This window comes from Coturnix japonica, chromosome 13 (assembly GCF_001577835.2).
Source record: "Coturnix japonica isolate 7356 chromosome 13, Coturnix japonica 2.1, whole genome shotgun sequence".
Taxonomy (NCBI): Eukaryota; Metazoa; Chordata; class Aves; order Galliformes; family Phasianidae; genus Coturnix; species Coturnix japonica.
The window spans coordinates 4011107-4035246 of NC_029528.1; the positions used below are offsets into that span (position 1 = coordinate 4011107).

At 44.9% G+C, this 24140-nt stretch overlaps 1 protein-coding gene across 4 annotated transcripts in view; it reads right to left on the reverse strand.

The window, feature by feature from the left end:
- The window catches only part of RASGEF1C (RasGEF domain family member 1C), a 68246-nt gene that overhangs the window by 22671 nt on the left and 21435 nt on the right, over positions 1 to 24140 (reverse strand). For 2 of the 4 annotated variants that reach the window (XM_015875614.2, XM_015875615.2), the window contains exons 2-4: positions 7434 to 7616; positions 5812 to 5934; positions 3146 to 3283 (exon numbers count right to left, since the gene is read on the reverse strand). In XM_015875614.2, coding sequence (XP_015731100.1) covers positions 3146 to 3283; positions 5812 to 5934; positions 7434 to 7610 — 438 coding nt within the window. In that variant the 5' untranslated portion in view covers positions 7611 to 7616. Of the gene's footprint in view, positions 1 to 3145; positions 3284 to 5811; positions 5935 to 7433; positions 7617 to 13723; positions 13911 to 20416; positions 20507 to 24140 lie in introns of those variants that run through there. The other 2 variants (XM_032447387.1, XM_032447388.1) reach the window with 2 other exon arrangements.

The following is a 24140-nucleotide window of genomic DNA, read 5'->3' on the forward strand; positions in this document are numbered from 1 at the left end:
GAGCACTGGCCAGAGAAGCTGTATAAAGTCAGGCTACCTTGCAAAAGAGTCATAAATGAAGTATTGACCTAGAAGATAGGAAGGACTTGTCTTGGAAAACATCCATACAGGTCTCAAAATCATAAAGCATGAGTGAAAAATCAAGCAGGGAAGATGTATAAGCAAATCACTGAAATAATTTTTTTTGATAGTAAGAATTGTTCTTTCAGTTCCTGATATATACTGGCTCCAAGGAAAACAGACCGGTGGTCTTCATGCAATTCCTCTCCAAACAGAGGATCCCACTTTTGATTTACAAAGGCCATCCTGGACCCAAACTACTGAGTACCATCTAAATACTTCTCCAGTTTACATCCAGCTGTGTTTGCACAACTCAGCGCAGCTTATCAAGTTCTATGATTAGAATGCTATTTTGAGTGGAAACTCAAAGAAGGAAACATTTCAGCATTGTATGAACACATTTTGTAAACACAGGAATTGACTGGGGGAACACAAAAGTAAAGTATTCTGTGGCATATAAAGCATTCAGCTAAAGAACCTGAAGCTGAAAACTCAGTTCTCTTTCAAAAATGAGTTTGGATAAGGAATCTTTGCCCATTAAATTCTTCACTGTTTGTGTGAAAAGCCAAAAAGCAGAATGGTTTGAACAGCACTGATGTTTAGTGAGTCTTTCAACAAACAGTCATCAAGAGATCTACTTTCATCTTGTTTCATAGGGAATATGGCCCAAAAAGATAGATCCAGATATGGACAACAGTAACCAAAGGTCTGAGCAACCCAACCAGATAACAGGATGAAATGAGAGACAGACAATGGACACAATGAGAATAATTCACAGAATTATTGAGGAAACTCACTTAGAAACCTGGCTATGTGCTGGGGGAGAAAAAATGAATCTTCCTTTTGCCCTTTTAAAAGCAGTTCCTGCTTTCTTTAAGTTATGTTCACTAATTGAAAACAATATTGTTCATTACCTTTAGCAAGCTGATAATTACCTTGACACAAAGTGACCCCCCATTGTACCGGAGCTGCATGCTGGACTCTTATCATCTATTTCACTGTGCTGCCACATTAACAGTCAAAAGAAGCATACTTCTGTTTAATATTAAAAGCAAATGTTTCGTTCTTAACTGGGAAAGTTTCTGTGAAGATGGCAGGCATCAGCAGGTGGCTTAGGAGCTCAAATTTTAATTAAAATTTCTAACTCTAAATGCAAATCACAGCACTTAGCAAGAAATGCCTCTCAGCATGGACACCTTTATAAGCACATCACAGAGCCTTTGGAAAGTGGACTCTACAAAGGACAGAAGCACACACTGCAGGGGAAAATCCTGCATTAACCTACATGGACTAGATGACCTCACAAATCTTTCAATCTTTCATTTCTATGATCCACAATGGGAACAACTTCTTTCCAAACAGCTAATGGGCACAACCACACTTTCGTGCTGCTCCTTAAAAAAAGAAATTTGTATCTGCAGGATACGAGTTGTTCCTTAAATTAATTATTGATTTTGTTCAGGCATAATCACTTGCAATTATGAATCCTAGCTGTATTTGTAAAGCAATGATTTGAAGCTAGTCCAGCCAGAGGTCCATCCAACACCCACATACATCAGTGAGTAGCTGTGCACCTTCCAGAGCAAAGGTGGGCAGCATTGGTCCAAGTTAGGCAAATAAAGGCCTGCTTTGTACACAGAAAACTGACCTTGCCCACTTACGGCTCTTTTCCAGGGCAGCAACTTAACACGAAGCAGCTGCCTTTAAAAGGTTTTTCTCTGTGCCCATAAAGCCCCTGCTGACTGCCCTACGGGCTGCTTCCCTCTTTTCAGAGGACATGACTTAGGCAGGTCTGTACAGGCTTCTCTCACTTCAGATGCTGATGCCCCTTTTTTTTGGTGGCTGGTTGGAGCAAGTTCATTGCCAGGGACAGTTTCAGCTGCTCGAATCCATGAAGCTGAGGTCACTGTGGCCTCTTCTGGCAGCCCTTTCTGTTTCCTTCAGTTCCAGTGAAGCACCACACAGCTTCCCCTTCCCATCCTCCATCCCTGCAGGCCAGTCAGCAGAGCCATGCCAGCCTACAGCCACCCAGAGCTGCCAGCTGTGATGCCAGCCCAGCCCAAGAGCAGCTGTTTCCATTGCTCTCATGTTTCACGTGGGTAGGAGAGTTCAACTTCCTTTTCATTATATTGCAGCTCTGCTAATTCCTTTTTTTGACCCCACGGGTGCTGTGCTTTTTGTTATACCGAATTGCATACATCTGTGCCCTGAGGCCAGGCCTTGGGGTAACCCATGGAACTGAGTTCCCATGGTTAACCCAGAAGTAATTAGAGACTCTATATGCTATTTGCTCCTATACAGACTTTGTGGTACTTCTAATGTTGCTGAATTAATCTATGGGTTTCACCCACCTGAGTTTACAAGCAGGTCTCCCAGATGTTCAGTTCCCCATGTCCTGCTCTGCCACACACACAGCCTGTTTCTTTGAATAACAAGACCTACCATCTAAACTGAGTTTCTGCCCAGAGGGCCACACACTGCTGTCCTCTGCCAATTCTATGATCACAGAGAAGTTATATGTCCATAAACATGTGTTTTTTTAAAGGTAAGAGCGGTCCCTTGCTATCTCACAATATCAGCAAAACAGACTGGATTCCACAGGACCTCTCTGGGTCCACAGATCGCATGGACTTTGATAATATTTTTAGGCCCACAACATCACTTGACTGGCTGCTTCTTCCTCTCCTTACACACTGTATCGAACACCACAAAGCGCTCCCTCAGCCATTGCTTGTGCAGGGTGTTTGCTCTCAAGTCATGATAATTCATTCTTCTTGTAGACTGTAACTTGGGGGAGCCCATCACTGTTGCTGTTTGAATTCTAACCACGCTTTCAGTCTACGCTATGTCTTTCTATCACTGAGATGGCAGCAGTGTTCTTTTAGAAAGAAAGGTGCAGTCGATGAGTTCTATTGATCACTGCGATGTGTCCCCATGTCACTACCACAAAAGAGACATGATTTTCAGGGAAGCTACTAGAGGTTTTAACCATCAGAGGAGAACAGAACTGATCTTCCAGAGGGAAGGGAAGAACCAAGTGGGAAACTGAAGTTAACGCACAGTGCCTCAGGTCAGACATCCTCACCTCATCGCACGGGGCTATCCTGTGAATCATGTCTTTCAGATGGCCGATCATCCGCTCTTCCTGGAAGTCATACGGGAATGTTTCCGTCCACTCCGTCAGTAACTGTAAGATTTTGGGTCCAAATTTTCTGATCCGTGCCTGAAATGGAAACCAGAACAATACACGGGGATTGAAACGTGTTCGGTCATTGAAGTTCCAGCATCTTTCTGCACATGGGTCCAGATTTTCAAAGAAGGCACTTACAGTTGCACCTACAAAATCTGCACACATGCAAACAAATAGTGTGGTGCACGAATGACACGTTTTGGCATGCAAATACACCAGCACATAGATGCATATGCAGCTGTTTTACATGCAGCTTTAAGTATTCTGCACATGCAACTGGTCTGTTTGTGGCTGGCTGGACATTTTGTTGGTGCAACCTTTGTACCTTCTTTAAAAACAACAGGCTTTTCTGATGATTCAAACCACGTGTTCTTCCTTTTGGAACTCACAACCCTCCTCTGCTTTCATCCACTCTGAAAAAAAACCTGACTGTAGTTTATTTCTTGACCAACCACATATTGAGTCTTTTGCTTCTTTTCTTTCTGTCTGGATGGAAAAAACACCTCAGTGACCAGTGGCAGACATAACACGAGGAAGAACAGATGGACACACCAGCACTTTGGCAGCTTTACCTGAACTGGTGGCAATGCTGCTCTTCTTCAACGCGAGCTTAAGGTCATGATAAGACAAGGACACTCACTCACATAACACACAGCCGGTGCCCACTTTGCTTTTGGTGTGTTTTATCTGAGGATGCAGCAGCAAGAATAGTCAGGATGATGCAAGGCAAGGAGGGAAATGTGGGGCACAGCACAACTGGTGCCTTAGTGTTATCTCAACAGACAGCCAGTGCAGCTGCTTCCAAAGCTTTCATCCTCTGTTATCCAAGAACAAGGGAAGGGGAAATTGCGTTAAACAAGAAACTGCACTTTTATTTACAGAAAACACGGACCAAAACAAACAGCCTTCTTCTGCACATCCTACGTACTATAGCTAAAGCATACCCTGTAATCAGGGAAAATTATACTCTCGAGTCTCTGCTTTTCAACCAAGGTGGTTGAAATGTGTATTTCAGCTTTCCACCAACAACAGGTTTCAACGAACCACATCTCTAAAAATAACTGCTGTCAGCCAGCATTAAGCTCACTCGCAAAGACCAGCAGGTGGCTGCTACAGGGAAGGCTTTATTGGAAACTGCAAAGGTCTGGGGAGACATTTGATCCAGCTGTACAAACTAAACTGCTGTTCTGAACTGAAGGAGAGGACGTTGTGCAAGTCACAGGACACGGCTCAGGGGATGGGAGGTCACTTGTGTGCAAAGTTTGAGGTCAGGCCCACTCCCAGTGACATAAAATCAGCTGTGTCCCACCGCCTGCACATTACTGCAGGGATGTCCTGAATGCGGATTCACTTTAGGCAGATTGGAAGTTCTTTGTAACATTTCTAATTTCTTGAAACGAATTTCACAATTTAATTCTCCTAAATTTGCATCCTGGAGTGGCATCAGAGAACAGAATCCATCACACCTCCACAAAAACTGGCTTGGATGCTGCACCTCACACAGATAGTTCTAACTCATGCTGTACGTGCAGCCTACATGCTAGACTTCCACACTGTCTGGCTGCACTGTGTAGTGAAGGCAGAGATCCTGTTACTCATGCCAACAGTTCCCTGGGTGAAACAAGCACACATGTTCAGATATTGGTCAAGGAGCATTTTGATGTCATTGTGTTTCTGTGCTGGGAAAGCTGATCCTGAAAAGAATTTTAGGCTCTTGTTTGGAAAACTGCAACTGATTCATCTTCCTCTCCCTTCCACTGCACTCAAAATGCAGCTCCTATTCCAGGTGTTGTACTGGAGAGTTCTTAATCAATGCACTGAGGGGAGCTCAGGTGGAATCTGCCACTGGATGGGATCCAGCGGCATCCATACGCACCGCAGTGCCTGCAGGACTGCCAGAGGATGCACGTCTGTTATTGTATACAGTACCAGTCTGCACAATCGCTTGGGCAAAACAGGAGGAGCCGTGACTCACTAACAGCTTGGATTTGCTCATTCTGTTAGCTTGTCGCAGCCTCACTACTGCTTCAGCTCGTTCCTGGTGTGCCAGATAGCGCCGCTCTGCAGCACGGCCATGCAGACAATCTGTCAGTGTTGGCACTAAGGGGTTAGTGGGAAGCTGCATGCTGTTATGTGGTGTTCACAGTGACAGGTAAAGCCAAGGGGAACTGCTACATTCTGTACCAGAAGCAAGAAAGAGAAAGGACAGATGCATTAAGAAAAATGGGGGAGGGAGCGGTGTGCTGACATCTGCAATTGACAGTGTGTGAGGTTTACGTCCTACCTCCTTGCAACCCGCAGGCTTCATCAAAGCCTTAAAGAAGTTAAGAAGGAAAGTCACCTGGGAAGACTGAGATGGGGGAAAGGGAAATCAGAAGATCTGAAGTGACTGGTGCCTGGAGCGCTGCTCTTGGAGAAAGAGATGCTCTTGGATACCAAGATCCCTCAATGTCAGGATCTCAGCAACCAGCCATCATTGTAAGAAAGTTTCATTCGATTCAAAAGGAGGCAAAGTCACACACAGGATCACCAGACTTGGCCTGTTGAAATGACGGACTCACCTTGTCCAGCACAGGGTCATCCAGCCGCTGCTGCTCAATGCACTTGTGACAAACTCGGGACAAAAGCTCGTGGGGTTCAATGAAGAGTCTGGAACTCAGCAGGAATGTAAAGATATAGGCTTTCTGTGGGAGAGAAACAACCAGACTTACTATAAACCATACACTCTGTGGTTGTATTTCCACTGGAACAGATAGGACAGAGCTGAGTGTCCAGAAGGCAGAAGGATTCCTGACCCTTAAAATGGAACAGGTTACAATGGGTGCAGGAAGCAGCAGCATCTCCTACCTCCATAACAAAGCTGGCTCAGGGACTGGAGACAGCACCACCAGGAATGCACAGAGACCAGTGAAGACAGAATGTGTAGACTCAGGCATCCCTTTGCTGTACTGGGTTGTGAGCTCAGAAACGCTGAGGTCAATCATACTTTGCTTCTGCCCTGCAGTCTCACCCAGCCTCCATAAGGGAAGACTGCATTTATTCTGCTATTCCCCAACATTTCTATCAGCCAAACTATGCCACATGCAGCCTTCTATCTGAAAGCTGAAGGGAGCAGGCCGGTTGGATAAATGCTTGGACTATTTAAAGTATTCCTGCAGTGAAATTAAAATACATGCATGAATCTTCAGAAATCTGCTTCCCATCCCCTCCTGGTGCCTGGATTATCTTCTTTCCCCCAGACCCAGCCATGCTCCTGAGCAGCGGGTGTAATATTTCATATCACACATTGCTTAATGAAAATCTCACAGCTTAATCTGCCCATTACTATTTTATTGCCTTTCTGTTCTCTTATAATTAACATGCTTCTTTATTACTTATTTTTAGCTGATCAGAAATTGAGCTGTGGGTAATTTAAAACATGCTGTCTGCTCTGCATTGATAACTTTAGTAGACCTGGAAACTGCCTAGAAGTCAATGCTACTCTGGTGCTTTGTGATACAAACCTTTCCATGGAGACATTTGAGTACTTGAAAGTCTTCCAGTAAAGCTCTGTTCTGAATTCCACTGAGTATGTGCAGAATCTGGTAAAGTCAATGGCTTTCAGGACCATAAACCTGCTTCCACCACAGATCTCCACATTAAGTAGTGAAGAAACACTGAGTATTCACTGATAAGAGTGAGGATTAGGATCTGTGTCCTGTTGTCCAGTGACTGCAAAGTCATTGGGAGCATGAGTATAACCCTACGTATGTTATGAAGCCATCAGAAGCAGCACTTCTGTTGTCACGGAGGGAATGCTTTGTAACTACAGCGACACCTGGACAACTTGAACATCTACAACTGATTGCCAGCTCAAACTTGAATTGCTTCTGCCTTCATCTGACCCTCCCTGGGATGCACTGCTACTTTTGCAGTTCTCCTACTGACAGATCACTATTTCATCGTCACCATGGATTTTTTTATCCCACTCTGTTCTCTTATTTAAAGGTAACATCAACTTTGGGATCTACTTTTTCAAAGAAACAAACCCAGAATGGTGAAACAGCATTTAAAGCAGTGCATTAATTTACCCAGCTTTTAAATTACCCTTCTTAATTCAAAATCAAATGCATCTGCACTTTAGCATAAAGCGCTATCTCGATTCATCAAAATTAAACTGTTTATTACACCGTGAATTGCTTACCTCAGGGTAGTAATCAGTGGTAGGTATGAGATGCTGGATTAGAGCATCCAGAGATGCTGAGGTAAGGTTTCCATCCTGGAAGATAAGTCCTCCTTGTTCATCTTCTTTTGAAGTATGTAGATGAGGGCTGAAGCTACATGGGGTAAACATACTGGTAGAACTCAGTGTTTGGGGCATGCCTTCCTGCAACACAGAGAAGCTCACGTCAGGCAAAGATCCATCGGATTCACAGCCACAGCTGCATTCTGGTTGTCTGCAAAATCAGAAGCCACTAATGAGAGTTTCCTGTTTGCAAAATTAACACGATCCCTTCATTACATCTTCTTTTAGAATTGTCATTAGTGGATTACACCTGTGGTGGGAAATAGAGAGGAAAACGGGCTATTTTGGTTTATACCTTTGGTACAGAAGATGATGGTGGCTGCTCTGGGCTCCCACTCCAGTCAAGAGCCCTATGGCAACTCCTCTCTCTGCCACCAGCCTCACTCAAAACAAATGGGGCACCTGAGACTTGGACCTGGGAGGTTCTCAAGGAGAGCAGTGCTGAGCTGCTGCTTTAATCCTCTGCCTCTCTGAGAATGAGGCAGGGAGGAATGAAGGTGAGAGAGGGAGAGAAAAGGGGTGTCACTCCAGGAGAGCCATCAGAGTGGGTGAGAGGCAGCAGCAGGAACAGATGTCAAGCGGAGGAGGATGGAAAAATGGAAAGAGTTGGAGGGAGAAGAGAATGTGCAATCTGATCAAGAGATTAAAGGGCAAAGGAAAGAGAAATAAGGAAAAGGGAGAAGGCAGACACCTACGCTGTTTTTGGAGCCTGAAGTTAGTCAGTCCTAGGTCTATACTTAGGTAGTAAATATATGCTTCAGAAAGATCCTGAGCACTCTTCGACTTCACGAGAGCTGCAGAGTCCTCAGTACCTTTGGAAAGGAGGCTGGGCAAGCTCTGAGCACTCAGCCTGCTTCAAGCTTGCCATATTTTGGTTCCTCAGCTTGTGTTCTAGGCTCTACCTCTGTCCTGTGGCTTACAATCAGCTTTAGGTTTTTCCTCCATTGAGCAAAAAAAAAACCACAAAACAGCTTTGAGATGGTGTGGAGGGAAGACAGATCTCACCATGAGGGCTTGAAAGCACCTCCAGTTGTCTCTGAAATGCGCCCTAAGAAGCTGATCTGCTCTCAACTAGAGGCTGAGTTTGGGACAGGGACTGGGGAAAGAACAGTGCACATGTGCTCCCAGGTCAGCAAATGCATCATCCAGAACAAGGGTCTTCAAACACACACGGCCTGTGCCTGACAATCTGCTTGTGCCCTGAGTGCTGCAAGCCAGGCAGGGTAAGAAACTCTGGGAGATACTGGGAGCTGTCACAGCACTGTGGGAAGTTGGGCTGTATGGGCAAAACTCATGACTTCAAAACTCATGAGCATCTTCTGCAGGCTGGGAGCACCGGCTGCCTCTGGGCTTTGCAACCATGCAAGCAGGAACCAAAATGTCAAAACCAACCAATTCCTGCCTCCACTGAAAGGCAAAATAGATCCCAGGGATTTTAGTTTAAAGATCAGAATATCTAAATGTCATTCCAGCTAGAACGGAAGTCAAAGTGTTTAGTTTTAATAAACAGCAGATGTGCCAGTAAATAAGGCTTTGAGAATAAGCAATTGCTGCTTTCTGTACACATCTCAGACTTTGTGTAGTAAATGGCAAAGACTGCCAAATCCCATTTGTTACTTCCAACACGCGCTATGTTACATCATGTTTCTATGGCAATAATCCCAACAAAGATTACGAGTCCATATAGATCAAGAAATAAATCTCACGGACATATTGCTGTCTAGATGAGGGAAAGCAAAAGTTAGAACAGCTGTGAACTTGCAGGGCACATCCAGGCTTCAGTGTAAAACAGAACTCAGTGATTTATTCTGTGCAATCCCTCACTGTCAGCACCAGTTTGTATTATCAAATCAAAACGTGTCTAAACAGGATATTGCCTGAACTTTTGCATCTCATTACATAAGAAATCTTGCTGAAATACGTGGTAGTACCTCTTACAAAAAGTTATTATTTGTTTTAAACAAGCTGAATCAAAGCAGCTGTATGCACTGTTAAGAAATTAAGTTTGACTTTTTACCATGAAGTTCCTAATCTGATTGACAGTTTTCAGGCAAGGCCAGCATCAGGATCCGTTTTGATCTGAGCTGCTCTCTGGCCGCCACCTCACTTGGCACTGCAGGGAGTGATGCTTCTGCCATCAATGGTGTGCATTTGTTGCAGACCTGATGGTTTTAATGTCACGTCATTTTGCTCACCAGTGGGTCTGGAAGGAGCAGAGATGCCTTGCTAACAGCACACAGGCTTTACTGGCAGTGAAATACTACATGTGCCTCAGAGGACCAGTTTGATAAACGGTGCTCTGGAGGGAGCCAGGGCTGGGACGGAGGGGTCTCAGTGAAGGCCAGACCTCTGTGCCCTGCCATACAAAAATCACTGACAGCACAGGTGGCTGCACACATAGAGCATTCAAACCAACCCTGTGCTCTACCAGACTGGCACCTGGAGCTGTGATAACCACCTCCAAAGTGGTTTATAGATCAAGTGAATGAAAAAAGCCCAAGCCCAAACAATACCCCCTCAGGAAAGGAACAGAACCTGCTTCTGGGATGAGTCTCCATTCTACAGGAGCCCCCAGCTGGGAGAAAGCAGGATGTGGAGGTCCTTCCTTGCCTACAGAAAAACAAGGTTATAACGTGGAAAAAAAGCAGGCTGGACCCTGCACAAAGGCAACACAACAGGCAGAACAGACTTTGCATTTACTTTACCAGAAAGGCAATGACCATCTGCAGTGGCACAGTGATACCAGGCTCCATGCAGGCAGTGCTAAGCAGGAATGAGCACCTAAAGTTCGCGGTTTGCCTGCTGGGGCATCTTGCAACAAAGCATTCTGGTCACTGTCCCTGATGCTGGGGCTGTCTTTGGCCAGAAGTCTCTGGTCAGGAAATGCTGCAGCTCAGGCACTTGTTCAGCTGTGGCTTTTTTGGATAAGAGAAGTTCCGTTGCAAAGGAAATGCACTTCTGTGGTGTCATGGTAATAACCAAAGTGGGGAATCCTCGTTTTCATTTTTATTGCCCACTGCTCCTTTCTGCTGTTCTTCTCTCTCACCGTTCATTATCCTTAGCTTTTACTGCCTATCACAAAGTGCTTTTTCTTTACATTCTTATTAATATATTCCAGACTTTCTGAAGACCGAGAAAAAAAGAAAAAAAGAAATAATGGTAATATAATACTTTATAATCTTTCCTTCACTGTCCAGGAGAGCTCAGCGATGAAAGCAGGTAATTAACAGACACTTCTCACTGCAGGTCTTACAAAACCTTTAAGGACTCGATTCACTGAGCCAACACACAGGACCAAACAATCGCCAATGCTTGGGAGAGAAGCCATCCACAAACCCTGCACTGATCTACACCTGGAAGTGCCTTACATCTCTGGAAAGCCAGTGCCCAAACATGGAAAACTGAAGAGGACATGACACGGCTTAGATAAAGGGCTGCTAACCACACAGCAGCGGGACCCACCAACCTGCTGACACAGCCTGTCTCCTCTCCCACTGATGTTTCTCCAGGCTCAAACGTAGGCTGCAGCAAGAGTGGTCCAACGTGCTAAAGGAGCTGAGATGAAAGCATCCCACCAGCACTGCCCTGCCTGCTGTTACACCATCCCTGCAGCAAGTACAGTTAATGCTTACGTGGACACAAAACGTCCCGGAAATATTTTATGTGTTTTTTAGCGGCTTTGATGTGATAAGTGTTTTATCCTTTTATCAAAAACTTAATCACAGTGTTTACTTTTGATCTGCATTTCATCTCTGCTTTCCATCTGCTCTGCTTCTCTCAAGGGAAACAAGAGCTGGTGCCACGTGACAAACAGAGCAGGGCTGTGGACATTATCCTCCCACCCACTTAACTTCCAGATCGACAAAATAAATAGAACTCTTCCCACTTCAGGGATGAAAGGCACGAGCTTCTGGAGATCCCTTGCCAGAATTACAGGAGTTGGAGAGGATGGGAAGGGAAGGCATGGAGTGGGAACCAGAGGAAAGACAAGAGAGAACTCTGATGTTTCAGAGAAAAAAAGAAAACCATTGCACAGTAATTGCTTCCAGTTGTCAACACTGTGGTTGTAGATGGTTTTTGTTCAGCTAGAGTACCTGGCATTAACAAACTTGTAATGTAGTTGGTGCTGATGTAATTAAGAAACTGGTAGGAGATGTGACTTCACCTTCTCAGCAGTTCATAAAACATTCAGTTTACAGCTCATGAATTTGAGAGATTGCAGAAAATTCAACCTGTCAATTCCAGTACTGTTGGAAACAGTTAAATGAGCAATAAAATGAAGCCATGCAACTTATAAACACAAAAGAATCAGAAAGAAAAGAACTGTGGGATGGGAAAGTTGGGGAAAGAAACGCTTAACTGCAATATTCTCCAGACTCAATAGCAATGATTGCACTCAGGCACAGGCCAGCTCCCTCTCCTTTCCCCTATTTATTCCTCGCATCACTGAAGCACTTCACTGAGATTCACATCAATGAGACTGCAAGAGCAGCAAGTGAATTTACGAGCTTTGGTTTCTGGGTATCTAAGGAGACACAACACACAGATGAGGTGTGCGGGGCAGCTCCAACCAAGCTGCAGCTTCCATAGGGCACTGCAGAAGCACATAAAGCACAAACCCTCCTAAATCTGCTTTAAAGGGAAGCTCACACCAAAATGACCTCTGCTGTAAAATGCTGATACAAACCTTCCAGTTTCCCCATAGCAAAGTGCTCTAACCAGAAAGACTCAAAGCACCTCCAGACCAGCACATGTGGCTCAGTAGTGATCTGAGCACACAAAGCCTTTGGGGCTCCATCCTCTCCCTGCTGGCACCTGGACAATCATGGAGCAAAGGTGCTCGGGGCAGGCACAAAAAGCAACCCAGTTCCATACTCTACAGGAATCCTCCAAGACAGAAATGCTGCCAGCACTGCCAGAGCCGTGCCTAATTTAATTCCCTGAAGGACACCGCAATGAGACAGAAAAAAGATAAAGCTCAAAACCCACAGAAATCACTGGGCTCTGCATCCTGCTTATTTGCTCCGAGCTGGAACAAGAGGTTTTATTCTCGGAGATATGCACACCACTGCTTTGAGAGCAGCCAACGGGAAAGGCACACGTACCTTCCAGCTCCAATTTTTCCATCGTGTCATGAGAACAATCATAGTGACTCCTGCAGTAGAGGCTTACAAGCAACATCTTGCAGTCAAAACACTACAGCAGAAAAACAGCCATGCTAACCAATTACCAGAAAATCTGACAGACATGGCTCAGAAAGAGGCCCAGTTTATAGGTAAGGAGGAGACATTAAATCAATTACCAGTACACCGCAAGCAAGAACAAGGTCACCTTGCTGAAGGAATGTTTCTGTTTATGCTCATGTCCGAGTATTTCATTCAATAGAGAAAAATGAAAACCTGATTATCGTGAATTTGGTAGACTGGGCTGAAGCAGAATGTAAATCAGAAACGAGAAGATTTATGGCCAATTAAATTGAACTCCAATCAAAATCTCATTCGGGCAACAGTTCCCTGGGGGCTTCAATTTGTTAGTGCCACATTTTTTTAATAACTTTCTTTTTCATGTAACATCAGCAATAATAAAGGCCCTTCAATAACAAGCCGAGCCGCAAACGCATTATTTATCTTAAAATGCCATCATTGCCTGGAATCAGAAAGCACTGAAAGCACGCACTGTAATCACACAGGAACAACCCCCCATAAAACCACTGATGTAAAGCTTTTTTTCTCAGTCTCGGAACAATTTCTCTTTTCATTAAATTGGTTCAAGTCTGAAGTATTTCTCCTGAGTAAGAGCGACTTGGCACCAACGCTGCCATGAGATGGAATGTGGGCTCTGATGTCTCGGGACGCCCGCGTAGCTCAGACACTTTCCCAATATTGTGACTGAAGCGCAAGGCCTGTGGCATATCTGTGCCTCATTACTATCAGATTCTCAGCAGAGGAGAACCCCATCAATGTATTCCAGATGCCCTTGACAGTATTCAAATGTATGCGAAAGGCGACAGTCTGGATTTCTCCCCCTTTAGGCAACGCAATCCATTCTCTGCTCCGACCTGCTGTCTCTCCCCTTGTGCCTCCTGAGTTCCAGGCAAAACCCTTAGATACAAAGACTAAGAAAAGGATAATGAACTTAAATGGCGTAAGGAAAATGAGAGCACTCAGAGCGGGACTGAGTCACTGTACCTTTTGTTATAAGCGGAATTGGAAAACTTGCCCAGAGTGAAGTCTGAGCTCAATCAGGCGCGGACAGAGAGGGGAATCCCGGAACAAAACCATGCAGGCAGCATTCCCAGAAACCACTGACATCAACAGGAACCTTCTGGCTCGATTCAGTCCTTGCTGATGGGCCACTGCTGCAACTGCCTGCAGATCAGCCTGCATGTGGATCTCCTTGCTCAGACAGTAGGAGAGGTGAAGGGAGGAGGTTACTTAGGGATAAGCAGTGGTTGTCAACCTGAGAGCTGTATGGCTTCGTAGGGCAGTCCGGACTGTGACATTTAAATTCACACCTAGAAATGAGAAAGCATCTGTGTGGATTTTAACACCTCATCACGAGGACAGCTTCTACCAAACCTGGAAGAATCCAAGGCTTAAAAAAGCAGCGTGGTAAGACCGGCTCCTGCAGCACCACCAGCTTTGCACAAGGAAGGATGCCTCCCCCCATCTAAATGAACACGGTCTCCACTGCACACTGTCAGAATTACAATGGAAGGCCCGTAAATAAAACAAAAACGCAGACTTAAGTCCTCCTCTCATGACATCTTGGTGAGAACAGGCCTTGACAGGAATAAAAACCCTCCCACACTAAGCAAAGCGATTCTGCTCTTTATGCAGAAGGAAGAAGGAAAGCTGTATATCAAACAAATAATTACAAGAGCAGCTTTATCAGTCCCTGCTGATTACTCTCGGCTCGGTTTGATGATTCTGCCAGCGCTCCGCAGGTTGTTCAGAGAGGTGCATGTCACAACATCTCACTCGCAGCTCTTTCATTTATTAGCACCTACTGCTACCTGTCTCCCAGTCAAAAATCTTTTGCATACATTTAGAAATTGGTCTCCTGGAGCCTGTCAGGAGGGTTTTAAAACCTATAAATCATAGGGGTTTTTTTTATATACACGTACCTCCTCAGACAGACTCCACATGCATACATGAATGCGTAATGATGCATTTGGGGCATTACACACACGGGTATATAAATACACACATATAAAAGCATACATGCTTTTATATAAGCGCACCCCACCCCAGTACATAACTACAGCAATTCCAGCACCTTCCCAATCACTGCTTTGGTTTGGGTAGGGCTGTGCTTCATGTGACTTTCTGCACAGACAACGCTGGTGCCTCCTGAAGAGCCACGTAAGGTCTGCCAGTAGCTCTGACAACTCATGAATACAGGATTTCACCCACCAATTGGAAAGAGATGGGATTGCACAGCACAGGGATTGCACAGCACAGCCAGCACCAGACTCCATCATGTAGCTATAGAATTTGCTTTTATCATTCCAGCAGCCCTGGAGAACTGCAGACTGATCAGCTGGCTCTCGTGCTGTATGAGCAGCATATGGATGTGTCTCCCTAAAAGAAATGAGCTTGTGAGATTCTGGATATCCCCTTCTGGGGCACCATCTGCACCCGCTGCCACGGCACGACCAGGGCAGCCAGGCACACGCCAGCCCTGGCACCCGCCAGCCCCCGAGGAAGCAGCAACACGCTCTGCAGCTGTCCCCAAATCTGAGCATGTTCACACTGGATATGCTCAGCCCACACAAGTTCAGCCTCCGTTTGGGCAGCCAAAAAGCTTCTAACCAAGGATTTTCCTCCGGTTGGATCAAGTATTTAAAAAAACCCAAAGGCTGCACTGATATTTAGGATCACGCAGCAAGACAGGCTGGAAAATAAAGCCCTCAGATTCGGAGAAAGGGCATTTCAGCTGCAGCCCACGTACCCCAGGTGAGGATGCTCCCATGCCTTGGGAAGTGCTGTGCTCAGCCCCGACCACCCAAGCAAGGGAGCAGGAGCAGTCAGCCGCTGAGCTGGCTAATTGCTCATTAGCAGAAATTAACTCTGCAAGACACTTCTGTGGTCGCTGCTAGAAGTCTGTCATTAAAAGGGACTGCAAACATCAGTTCCTTGTTCCCATCAGAGCCCCAGTTACGTGACGCCAGCTTTGGGATTGGCAAACTGCTCATGAAGGAACCAGGGAACAGCCTGCACTGAGCTGCCCCATCCCAGCTCACCTCTCACATGGGCCAGCACCAGACACACTGCATGAACAGAGCTGCAGGGAGCTGAGATACAACAGTTTGCTCTCTTGCAGGTAGAACCAGGTCTTCCCCTACAGCACTACAGCACAGGATTTAAAGTCTATCCAACATTTGCCACAGCTCATTATTCTCAGTGCCCATATAAAAATTACAGCCTGCAGGAGCCAGCAAGCAGAAGCCCTGGTAGAGCCAGGCTGGGTATCTTAGTGAAATACCCATATGCAGAGAGATTGCTTATAAGGGATGGATTTTGTCTTGGCATCCTTTCATTGATTTTGGTGGTATGAAGCCCAGGGGTGAATAGGGTCCAAGACATACACAAAATGAGCTAAAATCTGAACTGCACTTACTGACCTCATAACTCTTCAGCAGTTGAAATGTGGGTTACAAAGCCAGTTTCCATAAAGGATATGCTCAGTTAACAGTGGGAGACTGTGCTGACTCGAGCTGTGTGAGCACACTAGGAGCAATTTCCCACATAATCTACATTCATTCCATACTTTTTGGAAGTTCTCCTCTCAAGATTGTGTCAAGGGTGCAAATCCTGTAGATCACTAAGATATGTGACCCACAGAAAAAAGGACACAGCTGATTTAACTCATTGCTCCAGCCCTTTGAGGAGCTCCAAACACCACACTTTTTCTCCCCCTCGCTTTACCAAGGCTGTGGGATAACAGCTTGCTTTGCTTATAGACCACCTGCATGGGTACTTACAGGCAAATGCCCCTTCACAGCCCCAGTGCCAAAATGTGCTGTACAGGGACATGGGGAAAGGCCCAGCATTCATCTATGGACAGGATCCAGCATAAAACCCTGCGCTCATTTGTTCTCTCGGCATCTCTCTTGAGCAACAGGATGTTTTTTAAAGCCACAATTGTTACGAAATTGTGCTATTTTAATAATCTGACAAACTACTCGATATAACATTTGAAAGAACACCAGAGTTGTTCCCCTTTGGCTAAATGTCTCACCCTTACTTAATCTTCCAAGACTCCAGACCTGCACAGACAGAGACATTCACAACAGGACTTTAAACACTGTAGGGGAATTTCTGGTAAAATTATGCATATATAGATATGCAAATATATGTAAGATTTGCCAAAGGAAGAGCCTAATGTCACCTGTAATCTCTTGAGCACATAGATTTATACACACAGCTGAAAAAACCCTTGACTTCCCACACCTGCATGGGAAACTGAATGAATCACAGGCTCAAATTAGGTCAGGCACTGCCACAGAGCTGGAGCCAAATTCAAGCCACCTGATTTCTGTTCAGTGGTCACAAAAGGCATCAAGAACTAGAAATCAGTGTGACCACTCTAAGTACGCTTCTGCTACCTGTGGATAAGAGCAGGCAGCCCTGCTCCCCAAATAAAGCCAATTGCTCATGTAAAGGTTGACAGCACCAATGTGTGCTACTGCCTTTAAGAATTCAGCTTCTGGTATTTGCACATTTTCTCGAAGCACTAATACCAAAAGCAGAAGCGTGCTGCTTGCCTTGAAATGTTTATTCAGCTTTATAATCACTTTGATTTGAATAATTCTAAAGGAGCTGAGCCAGCAGCCTGTTTCAAACAATGAATATTGATAGGAATTTGCAAACACAGGTTTACGATCAGTTTAAGGCAGTAACCAGAAGAAACACACGGCACGTTGTTAAGTGGACCTAAAACAGGCACATGTGATAGGAGAAAGACAGATCTCAAAGGCTATTCTGTACTTTGAACTTAAACAATAATTACAGACCAGGGTGGTAGCAGCGTGTCCACAACTTCCATGGATGGATGTTCTCTGCTTCCCTGCAGAATGCACTGTATGGACCCAGAGTTTGGGAACACAGCACCAGCTGCACTGACACAGACATCTGCTGTTGCAGCAATTTGCAGAAGGACAGACACAGGACAGGTGAAGATTTCATTGCTGAGTGCAGACTGGATGGACACAGCACATGACAGCCTGATTAAGAAGTAATCTGAACTCCATAAAGAAGAGAGACTGGAAATGACAGATGTAATGAAGTGCTGCATTCAATGCAATGAAGACGCGGGTTTGAGCGTCTTGTAAACAACATTAACTAGATGAGAAAACGTAAGAAGGGCAGTCAGATAAGCTCAGCGATGTTTCTGTCAGTACAACAAGGAGATGAAATGCCATATACAAATGCACCTTCCCATGGCGCACTATGATATTACTGACCATTGGACTGGATAATCTTGGAGGTCTCTTCCAACCTTGGTCAGTCTATGATTATGCTTTAGACATAGCATGTGGTTATTCAGTTCTGTAGGATGGTGCTTTAAGATCCAGGGAGCCTTCCCTACACTTCAAATTCTTGAAGCCCATTTCAGCTGCCTTTGATGTACTTTCAGACAGCACTGAATTTGCAGTTGGTATTTCTCTGGTAACACGCAACACCAAGAGAATCCATTTAGGATGGAACCAGGGAAGTAACCAGCTGGAAACCCATAATGAAGGAATGCCTGCTTGTTACCTTCCTGAGGGATGCGGGGGAGAGGAAAAGTTAATGGAAAGATAATCAGGAACTCTTCAGGGATATTAGCTTATAGGCCAGGAGCATATATAACCCGAGACTTGTTTGCATATCAAGAGACTACAGGAGAAGGTGTGACAGCCAAATGCAGCTTATGAAAATACAGCTATCTGTAAAGCTGATAGCTTCTTTGCATGTGAAAACACAGTCCTAGCGTTCAGCTTGGCAACTGAAGCTAAATAACATCAATATGCCTGTTTGGGGCAGCCTGCACAGTGAAATAACTTATGATATTTATACTGTTTTCAGCAGAGATGCCTGGGATTCAGGGAATTAAGCTGGGTGGCTTTCTTTACTTTTTTAATACATTTTTTACATGGACTTCAAGGATCCATGTTTGAAATATCCACAAAAATGAAATACTTGGGCTTTAAAACAACCTGGAATTTGGAGATTGTTCACAAACATCCCACTGTACAACAACAGGACTGGATTCAGCTTTAGACAGAGCTTCAGCTGTTTCACTTCTCCAATGAGTTTTAACAGATTAAATATTGTTTTCTAAGTGAAGCTATCTGAAGATCCCCATCTTCATGCCATGGCTTAATTCCCTTCCATTCCCAGCTGGTTTACATAAGTGCCACCGTGTGGGCCAGCTCTGTGCCCTGACCTCCCTGCCAAGCCCAATACAAAACTCCCCTTCTCTTCCTGCCCTGGACTGGCTGGCTGTGTCACTGCACTGTATTAAATGGTATGAAAAGGAAGGATTACTGACAGCCTTTCATTGGACTAAGCGCTCAAACACAGGATTTTATTATTAGAATCTGTTTTGTCAAAAAGCAGGATATTGGCCAAGATTATCTCAATCTGTTTTGTGATCATTTCAGTGAAATCTTTCACGTCGGCCAAATCCAGAAATGTGTGGGAAATTAAGTTATTTATCCCATTATGGCTCTTTTATTGCACAAATGACCAATACCCTTCGTTACTGTCTGGGCATTTTTAAGCACGTGCCCATCGTGCACAAATATATGATTGCTTTCTTGTGTACAGTTTTTACTAACATACCGAATATTTAGTTGGCTACCACATAATTATCCAGGAGGCTACAAGTCTCCCTTGTCCATATGGTGCCAATTCATCACCATGCTACAGGACTGCACTTTGTTTTACCATCTGAGTCACTTCTCAGCAGGAACTCAATTCAAAAGTTCCCAAATCCTCCAGTTTTAAAACCTCCCTTTTTACATTACAACTGTTCTTCAATCCACACCATTGACACACACAGGCCCGGAGAAGCCAGAGTTGGAAGGCTATTCTGGAACTCATTCGTTATTCAGTGCCCACTCCTACAACGACCCTCCCACAAAGAAGTCTTGTCCCAGCACCACATCTCCATGCTCCCTAGAGTATTTCTTGAGTACTTCTTGCTACCGCATTCACAAAGTTTTGAGATCTTTCACTTTCTCTAGGCAGTTCAATGACACTTTTGACTTGCAAGTATTTTATCAGACGAGCAGTTTCGCTCCCTCTGCACGCATCTCACCATCACATTCCTACTGGCTTTCTTCCAGCCAGGAGACTGAGAAGAACCCTGAAGAGGTCTATGTATTCAGCCCAAACCTTCTGCTGAGCTGTGGGCACTGTCTGTGAAGTGCCTCTATGAAAATGACATCATGGTGTGACAAACTTGTTCTTCCGACAGTAAGATTTGTTTGGCACACAACTCAAAACAAAGCTTTTTCAGATTGTCAGCATCCTGAGCTCAGTCTTGCAGCTAAATACCAAGTTGTGCTCTTTCTACTTCATGTCTTGCACATCAGCAACAATGCGAACTCAGCAATCAAACCCGAGCTGGCGTTTTTTGTGATGACTCACAGTGCTGATTAAAATACAATTGCTCTCCCAGATCTGTACTGGCTCAAAAGGGCTGCAAATGTATCAAAGAGGTGTCTCTTAATTCCCCACCCTTCGTTCAGAAAATTAAACACACACAGAGAAGAGACAGATGCAGTAATAGAGCATGCATTTTACCCTCATTTGTAACCAAGCCAATCCTTAACTAATGGGGCTTGATACAGTTGTACATTATGATTTCAGATGGGCGTCTTTACTCACGCTGAGTTATGCGCTCCGAGAGTAGCAGGAACAAAACCGGGCACTCACAAACTGAAGCATTGAGCAATAAGGCCGGAGACAGACTCTGTAAGTTAAAATGACATTTAGTAGCATAACAGCCACATAACCTCAAGATAGAGGCTCTTAACCCATAGCAGGCTTATTTCTAATGCCATATTTGTCACAGGTGACATGAAGTTACACACTCCCCAGACAGCGGTGGCATACAATAGAGAAACCTTCAGTTGCTCTGAAGGCAAAAAATATTTGTCCTTGTCACCCAGAGGAAGGTGGTAACCCCAGCCCAGCGTGCTGTAATCACAGCAGCACAGTGAAACCACAGGGAGGAAAATGAAAGCAGGACAGAGGCAGTGCCTACCTTCCAAATCGATTTCTCCTAAGGCATGCCTCTAAACCCTTCCCTGCAAGATGCTGCCGCTGTGCACTGGTGATGTCTTTAAAAGTCTCTAAAGCAGTCAACAAACATCAACCTCTGAAACAGCAGCTTGGCTCCTCTAGATGAACCTTGGATGTGACTCAGCATGGGAACACGGCCTCAGAAGCACAGGGCATTCTCTTCAAAACACTCAAAATTGCTTCAAATCGCTCTTCCTTCTTCCTGGTGTTTTTAATTGTGCCTTTTCAGGCTACCATTTTAAAAGTTCGGGCCTAGGGAAAGTTCTGCCAAGTCCTAGCAGAGCACAATGTAATTTTAAAATTACAGTCTGACAAAGTGCTGCTTAGAGCCATCATCTAAATGACCGGGCAGGCTGTTCCAAATCGCCGCTTTACATGAGCAGAGAAAAGTGCTGTAAGAACATGAAGCAGTCACTGCTTCAACCCCACGTGGGTCCCAGGCTACAAAGCCATCCTGCACATCACCATGATGCTAATGGGAATCCTGCAGGATTGCTCTGCGCTGTCCTTAGCTGGCCTGAATTCAACTGCTGTGCTGAAATGTCAGGATGGCACCAGTGTGAGGCTGCTCACGCCTTGATCCAACTCCAGACTGCTACCACAGGGCTCCATCAAACACCAATAAATCACATCTTCCAGATACCATTAAATCCCCTTGTGTTACTGAAGTGTCAGCTGGACTGAGCACTGGGGGATATTACACAGAGATTGGGCATGCATGGAGCAGAGCTGATGCTCTAGGCACCAATCCGGATTCAGGCTGGATACAGGACTGAAAAAGCACTGACAGATAATCTCTGCATCTCAGCAGAGATGGAAGAAACATCTGTTTTCACTCCTTCAGGCCACCCTGCAGCTTTCAGTCCCATCAACAATCACACACTACTCAGCATGAGCAGAGCAGACCAGGATAACATTGTAGTGTGGTTCCACCAAATAAACAGCAGTGATGTCTGAATGGCACCTCCACTCTCAAGCCTTATGGGATCCCACTCAGCTCCTCCACAGCGTGAAGGGATGCACAGGGAGGATTTGAGAAGCCATCAAAGGGAAAGGAAGGCACAGAGCACTACCTGCCGTTCACTCTGCACAAGCATTCTGCAGGTACCAGGATGACACATGGCACAGGGAGGAAGAAGAGCAAAAAGCTGGGAAATAGCTGGCAGAATTTGAACCCAAACTTCAGTGAAAAGCAGCATTGAAAAGAAGTTCTAGCCCCAGTTCAGTCTCTTTTAGCCCTAAACATGCCCACACCCTGCAGTTGTGACTCGTGGATCCAAGCTGAGGGTCAGCACGTAACATGCCAGCCCTGCACCGCTAACTACCTTTCTGGCACGCAACAAACAGCTTCTGGTTGCCTACGTTCACTGCATAAATATGGATTTGCTGATTGGCATCCAAATGGGGCCCATGCAGATTTATTCAGGGGGGAATTCACCCCTCAGTCTGCCAAGGGGAAAGAACAAATTCACTTCTAAAGGTTTACAAACTTGCAGCAGGCGTGTATCCCTGTTTTCCAGCTTCAGCAGCCTGAAGAGCTTTACTTGCTGCTGGCTGTGACCTAGAGCATTAGTGCTGCAAAAGATTTACATTTAAAGCATATTAGTAACACTTTTTAATGATAAGAGAGGCTTTTCAGTAAACAGTAAATTGTGCAGAAGCTCTGCTTGGCAGAGTTATCGATAATCCTATTAATGACAAGGTGCAATTTACAGCAAACTGACAGTGGAAAGGAGATACAGTACTCATGTGAAACAAAAAGATAATACAATATTATCCCATTGACTGTGCTTTCTCTTAATTGCCTTGTTTTGTACGCTTGGGGCACACAATCTATCATGGGTGAAGTTGTTTGTTCACAAAACGGCACGCAAGAGGTTTTTAATCCAAGATCCCTCTAGCTGCATCTCAGGATTTATTACAGAGTTGTCTTCAATTTTTATACTTTGTGTAAGTCTACCCTAATATTAGGAAGCACTCCTCTGAAAAGAAACTGCTGTGCTCAATTGTGCTGCTTGCACTTCAATACGGGACTGCTTACAAAGGCTTCATTCAGCTGGACTGCACAAAGAGATGCGATTTGCAAAACAGACCACAGCTCCCACGTCACTTGTCTGTGCCCCAGGATGGCAGAAGGGCTGCCGGCCCTCGGGACTGAATCCAACAACTATTTAACTGCATGCGTCAAAGTGACCCACGTTCAGTGCGTGTTATAGCAGAGGCACTGAGAGTTTGGGAGGTGGGACTCGATGTCCCCTTTCAACCCATGATTCTGTCATAACACCATTTGCACAAATACAAAATAACCCTACCAAAGTGAACGCTGTCATTTTAACATAAGCAAATTTCATTCCTAAGAACGTATCTATCCTATTAACAACAACAAAAAAGGAAACTGTCTTTCTGTAGTCATGACACATTTGAGGCTTTAGAATCATTTAAATGATTTGTTTTCTTTTCAACATTAACTCATCTTCAGGTGTCTGCGTGGGAGGGCAGACAGATGGTTGCTCAACTGAGGAACTCGAGGCTGTCTCCGTATAATGGAAACAGTCGGCAGTCTGAAAAGAAGATGAGCTTCAGACCAGGCCAGGGCCCAAACACAGAGGAAGAGACTGGAAACATCCTGTAAGAGAACCGCTCTGCTCCAGCTTTTGTGTGGTTTCCCTTCAGCTTAAGATTCCCAAGGCTCTCACAAACAGGTTTTGTCATTACGCCACGAACAGCTAAAATGCCCAAGGTGCACATTTCTGCACCATATCTAGTGCTAAGAATGCAAACTATGCGGGGAATGAAGACGATGAATAAATGTATTTTATTTGTAGTTTTAATTATTGGGTGAATTCCATTTACCACCTAGAACGTGAATGTGGTTTATTGCAATAATAAGCATTAGGCACAAATCCAAGCAAGGCGGAGGGGGCATTAAATTGTGCTGGCGTTTGTTGAAAGCATTTGACATTTCTCCATTTCATTTCCTGGGTGCAACATCATAAATAAGCTCAGTAAACTTTTGCTTACAGCCCTTGCCAATGTGAAACCCTATTTGATAGATTTATTTCAAGTATACCCTGTCCTCTAAAGCTGCTGGGAAACAACAATTTGTCACTGCCAACCTGATAGTTCTGGACCTTACATTGTAACATCTGCAAAGCCATTTCCAGAGCTCACTTGCAGAGTTGCTAAAAGCAACTGGGGGCTGACAGCTGCTGTCTATGGTGGCTGGGGTGGCATTTTGGTGTCCCTTACACTGCCAAAAATGGAGACAGCATCAAAATGAGGAAACAGATTTGGATTTTTTCTATTC